Source organism: Polyodon spathula, chromosome 22 (genome assembly GCF_017654505.1).
Source record: "Polyodon spathula isolate WHYD16114869_AA chromosome 22, ASM1765450v1, whole genome shotgun sequence".
NCBI classification, from domain to species: Eukaryota; Metazoa; Chordata; class Actinopteri; order Acipenseriformes; family Polyodontidae; genus Polyodon; species Polyodon spathula.
Genome location: NC_054555.1, coordinates 3,016,455 through 3,022,284, shown reverse-complemented (window position 1 = coordinate 3,022,284; position 5,830 = coordinate 3,016,455). Strand labels below are relative to the sequence as shown.

The window sequence follows — 5,830 nt, the reverse complement described above, 5'->3', positions numbered from 1 at the left end:
CCAAACATATTCTTACAGAGGCTTACAATACAGTAGCTATCCTTTCAAATGTGAAACAAGATTTTTAGATCTGTATTGTTTTCGGTTAACTGATACAGATTCTGACACCTGTTAAAAGCCTAATCTGATACAGAATATAACAGTTCCTGTGAGAGAAAGGGGTGAATCTGTAACAATTGAAAGCAATCAGCATAACAAGCCATCAAAACTTTCCCCTGACAGCTACCTTAACAGTTTAATATTACTTTGCGGAGACTGGAGCTAAGTGTTAATTTAATCAGTGCAATCACCTCATTAAACACACAAGGGCGCCATCTGGTGGCGTCAATGCTGTGTTACTGTGTGTTTACTTCATAAAATAAATACCTATATATGTCAAGTAGATTTTCAGCAGGGAAGGCTCTGCAGTGAGTGATACCCTGCTAGCCAGCTAGTAATTCCAGCTGCTGGTGACCAGAAATAGGAAACACATTTTCCCAGTTTTTACTGAATACCAAGCTTATTTATAGCATGATAACCCCAGTACATATTTGCAGCCATTTCGATCCATTACATCGGAAAACAATTGCCATACTTGGGAATTCTGCATACACTGGACTCGTGTTTCTTTTCTTTAATCAGCACAGCTATTTACTGAAGTATGTTTAACCAGCGTGACTTGCTCAAAGATAGCAGCAGCTACAGGTCTGGTCAACCCAGTGCTGTGAATTTTAACCGGGGAGCCGCCCGGTGCGGCGTTAAAACGGTCCTCCTTCCAAGAGAGGTCTCTGCGCTTCCTCATGGCGAACGAGTCTTGTTTGGTTCCTCTTTTTCATTGTCAGTGTTTTGTTCTGACGTGCTAAAGTTTACCCTGTAAATCAAAAACCAGGAAGCAGAGTTGTTACACAGTTAATATGTGTTGTGTCCAGTGTTTGTTTCGCACGTCAGTTATAGGAATCTAAAGTTTGCTATTTTGCCGTTAGATCGGCGAGTTGTTTATTACTGAACAATCAACAAAACACAGTTTACTGCAGTATAACATCTGGACACGAAAGTACATTAATACAAGTTTGTTTTGCAAAAAAAAAAAAAAAAAAAAAAAAATGAAGAACAAGAATATTTTGTTTGCAGTCACATTGTGTGTTTTGAGTTTTTGTTCTCCGCGGGGAAATTGCGAACTCAATTTTCAGAAAGGGCCTCTGAAATCTACAAAGGTGAGTCAGTTGCCATTGGATTCCTTTATGCAACACACTATTAACAATTGTGCCTGCACGCACCAAGTAAACGGCAAGGAATTGCAGTGTTTTACTTACCGTAACAAAAACATAAACTTGCAAAGAAAAAATATAATGTATTTTGTATCGTTTAAACTACATTATCAGTAAACTGCATAACAAACAGACTATAACTGTGCAGATTTTGTTGTAGGTTCTCGGTTTCTCGTGGGATAACTGTGGAAGCGCTAAGGACCCAGCCGTGATGAAGGCTCTCTCCTTGTCACCAGATCCCATTTGTATCCCTGGCGACCTGAAAGCAAACGCCGCTGGCTCCACGAGTGTTGCTTTCACCTCGCCACTCGCTGTAAGTGCCGTTTTTTCGCATATAAACAAACTGGAAAGTCGACAAACTGGTTTCTGATGGTATACACCGAAAGCTAGATTGCGGAACTAAGTTGTTAACATGAGCCAGCGAGAATTAATAAATAGCAGGGTGCCCTAATTAAACAAATCTTATAGAACTATAGAGATATTTATAGAAAGCTACAAACAAATTAAAGAAATATCTATAGGAAAAATATGTAGGATTTATTTCTAAGGATAAGCGAGCAAGGTTTATGTTGTTTACAGTACATCCTCCTGTCCCCAAACACCACAGACTCGGGGGTTTTTGTTTTGTGTTAAATGACAGACTGGGTGATAGTTTTGTATTTGAAAAGCCTATCTTTTAAGCTGACTGCTTGTGTTTTTCAGTTATGTGTTGAGCACAGTGGTTATGCTGCCATGCAGGGTGTCTGGCTGTGGTACAGTTGTTATCTTGTGCTGAATGAGTGGTCACATCACAAGTCTGAACTCACGTGATCCTCACCAGTCATTACTGCTTTACAGGTTTCTGAGCCTATAACAGTGAGGTGACTAACTCAGGTTCCTTTTTATGGCATCACTTTACCAAGAATCTATTTGAGTTCACTTCATAGCACTTGTTGTTTTGATCACCTGAGAAAAGTCCCGTGATATTTAACAGAACTGGTAACTCGCAGACAATGAGGAAGAAAGCGAGAACAGGAATTGGACTTCTAGTCACGTGACACCCTCTGAGTCAGAAACATATTTACTAAATCTCTCCATGTTGGTGTTACATAACTGACAAACATTAAAAAAAAAAAAAAAAAAAAAAAAAACTTGATAGCTTAAAGAGACCTTGAATTCTATTACTTGGTTGTCTGTCTATTTCTGTAAAGAAATCTTCTAGCTCCTTTCAAAAGATTAACTTTAATTAAAGACACACTAGAATGAGCCATAACTTTAAAACTCCTCATCAGAATTCAGAACTATAAGACAGGCAGACGTTGCGGGGCCAGTGCCTTCCTCAGCGGTGTGCTGTGCACTCTGAAAGGACGTCCCACAGTGTTGTGTGCATCTTTTTACACCCTTGTTTGGTCTGGCTTTCCCCCTCAGCTGAATGTGACGTTGGAAAAGGAGGTGGCTGGGATCTGGGTGAAGGTCCCCTGTGTGGAGGAGCTGGGGAGCTGCCACTACAGCGATGCGTGCCAGATACTAGACACCCTGATCCCTCCCGGGCAGGACTGCCCTGAACCACTCCACACCTACGGCATCCCCTGCCACTGCCCCTTCAAGGCGGTGAGTTTAAAATACCACAGATATATCCCTGCTGCTAATAGTGATGCGCTCTCTTCTGATCCAGTGGCTGGTGCCCTTAGAAAAATCAGTTCTGTTCACATGCAGTGAAAGTTGTAATGGTCACTGTATTAAGTGACACTGTTCCTTTTTAGTTGGATCCTAGAATTAATTTAAGCTGTTACCAGTCCGCTGCAATCCAGTCTAGTAGCTTGTGCAGGGACAGAAATAAGACTCCCATTGCATAGCAGTTTGATTTCACTACGAGTTTAATAAGACACAGGCTGTAACCCACAACCTGGAATTTTGGATCCTATATCAAGGAGATGCTGTACAAAAGTAAAAGAAAGCTACCCCCCCCCCCCTTAAATAGAAGAGGCTAAACAAAAGGAATCCTTACACTACACAGAAAAGTTTTAACACAGCAGCAGTGCGGGATTCTGTGTTTTCTCTATCACCACAGTGAGTTAATATAATGACCGCAGTTAGATTCAATGGTTTTTCGAACCTCATTGCTCATGCAGTGTTTGAGATTGTATAACAAATGGGCAATATTTATTTTTCTCACCTTCAGGGTGATTACTCCCTGCCTGATTCAGATTTCTACTTGCCTGATGTGGACCTGCCCTACTGGCTGACGAACGGGAATTATAACGTGGTAGGGATTCTGGGCAGTGCAGGGCAGGAGCTGGGCTGCCTTAAACTCACCTTCTCCCTCCACTCCGCCTAATCCTCTGTGCTTGAGACAGAAGAGAATCAATCCCCACTCTTCCACTTTCTCTAATGCAAATCTTAACCTGAATCTAAATCATTTCTCTTTTGAACGAAACCAGGGTCACAGCACTGCACAAATCTAACCTAATGTATTTTTATTTTTATTTTTTTTATTTTTTTTTTACTGCTGTAAATAATGGTGTTTTCACTGTTCTACCCTCAAGCTTCTGTCATATTAAAAGGAGAATAACCACAGAAATAAGTGGACCAACTAGTTCAAATACTGTCACAGAATAACTTCATAATAATCCTTGTCAGCCTGATATGCCGGATTTACTATGCTGTTTACAACACAAGGGGGTGTACCAGCGAATGGCCTTGCATCTTTATTTTAAACACATTTGTTAACACAGCCAAGCCCTGTTTATCCATTTTGACCTATATGTATTAAACTAACCTGGGCTGAAAAGAAGAACAACAGTAAGCAGCACTGTGACCCTTTACACGGAAACAAAGCTTCACTGCGTTCCACAAATTAAACTGTTTCCCTTCAGGAATTGTATTTCATTGTATATATTCAATGTGCTCTTTGTAAATGCTGAGCTGTTTGAAACACAGTTCTAAAACCATGGCAGTATCATTATATTGTGCCAGTAGAACCTAAGGTCAGGGGCTCTATATATAATTTCTACAGTGTAATAGCTTGCAGTCTTTCTCCTTTTGGATTTAGCGACTGAAGAAATATGGACCGCTCTGCATTGCAGTGTTTTTGAGAGCATTTTTATTTTGGGTAGTTCAGTGCACTGAAGACCCATCATTTATTCACTTCTAACAGTCATCTGATTAGTTAAGCTAATTCTGCTGTGGATGCTGTCGCAGGGAACCAATCGCAAAATGTATTCTTTTTTGTTGTAAGCAATTGATGTAAAGGTCTGTATGAATCATATTGCAGCGACGCTGTTCTTTAGTTCTTCGTTTCTCATTATCAGTTGGCCTCATTGCATTTATGTAATTTTTAAAAAATTATTATTGTTTGTACTAATATTTACCTATATTGTGCAATGGTCATAATAAAAGATTTCCCTGTGTTGGTGTAGTCCCGTTTCTGTTGTTGACATTGTAATCTTTATTTTACTGATATTATCCTTCTATAAAATGTGTACGTCTGCTACTGATAACCTGTTATGCCCATCACCACATTAAAGCAACTCAATAAAGGGTTACAGACAGCCCTTTTGTTGACCTGCAGATTTGTTTGCTAGGTTATGTAAAACAATATTGCATCACTGGTACTATTTCATTGTGTTTTTTTTTTTTTTTTTTTTTTAGATTAATCATAATGGTTAAACCTGCAAAAAACAACCATTAGGGATGCTCCCAAGAGTCTCGATCTCAGAAAGAGAAGGCAGTTGTGAAATTCAAGAGCGTGCCATGGTACCCCAGCACCCAAGACAGTGTGTCAGTGCCCGTGTGCTGTTCACTTCTGAGTTGAAGTAACAAGGCCCAAGACTACTTCTCATTGTTACTTTCTCAAAAAGAAGATTTTGGTGCAATTTTATATTTAAAAAAAAAAAGAAAAGTTGTTTCTTTAGAAAACTAGTGACAGGCAACTCTGAAGTTAAGATTCAAAAGTGTGCATGAAGTTTCTGTTATACAAACTTTCTTACGTTAACAGATTGTTTCACAGACCTTAATTAGCCTTAATCTTGGACTACCTTCCCTAAGGTACCAAGTGGATCTCATATTCTAATTGGCTATGATATTCCTGTATACTAATTTAGCAAGAATAGCCTGTGGGAATTATCTTCAGAATAGTAACTGGTTGCTACAGTAAAGGGTCCCACAAGTGTAACGCTGTATTATTGTATCATAAAGACTTTGCAGCATGAAGTATTAACAACTCCCTGAACTCCAAGTATTGCAGCAGATCAGTAAAGTTATCTCACATATCTCACAGATTTCTCTGTTTTATTTATACTGATAAACCTACATTGACAATCGCCTGCCAGGACACCTCAACAATGTTCGTTTTTAATGCACGTGAAAGGCTGAGGCACCTTGAATGGTAATGTCTCCATAAGAGACCGCTGATAGGCAATTCTTTAAAACATTATAGCCACTGTGGAGTGTGGAGTGTGTTTATAAGATTCCTTCATGCAACACACCCGGTCTTTCATTTTATCAACATTATAAGCCAACTGCAAAATGTTTCCATGCTTTATAGATCATATGCAGTATATCAGTAACTGTGGGATCCCTTACGATGGCTGTGTGCATGTTTT

The 5,830-nt window shown here is 39.5% G+C and overlaps 1 protein-coding gene across 1 annotated transcript; it reads left to right on the top strand.

The window, feature by feature from the left end:
- Positions 1-849: 849 nt before the first annotated feature.
- On the top strand, positions 850-4,636 carry LOC121297273 (ganglioside GM2 activator-like). The gene is made up of 4 exons (XM_041223485.1): positions 850-1,193; positions 1,408-1,560; positions 2,655-2,837; positions 3,409-4,636. Exons 1-4 carry the CDS (start codon positions 1,083-1,085, stop codon positions 3,562-3,564), a joined length of 603 nt encoding a protein of 200 aa, XP_041079419.1. The 5' UTR covers positions 850-1,082; the 3' UTR covers positions 3,565-4,636.
- The last annotated feature ends 1,194 nt before the right edge of the window (positions 4,637-5,830 follow it).

Excerpts from the sequence above, each read along its gene's own strand:
- LOC121297273 (XM_041223485.1), top strand. The coding sequence starts at position 1,083 with ATGAAGAACAAGAATATTTTGTTTGCAGTCACATTGTGTGTTTTGAGT. Across the intron at positions 1,194-1,407 it reads GGCCTCTGAAATCTACAAAG|GTTCTCGGTTTCTCGTGGGA; the intron begins GTGAGTCAGTTG and ends ATTTTGTTGTAG. Across the intron at positions 1,561-2,654 it reads CTTTCACCTCGCCACTCGCT|CTGAATGTGACGTTGGAAAA; the intron begins GTAAGTGCCGTT and ends TTTCCCCCTCAG.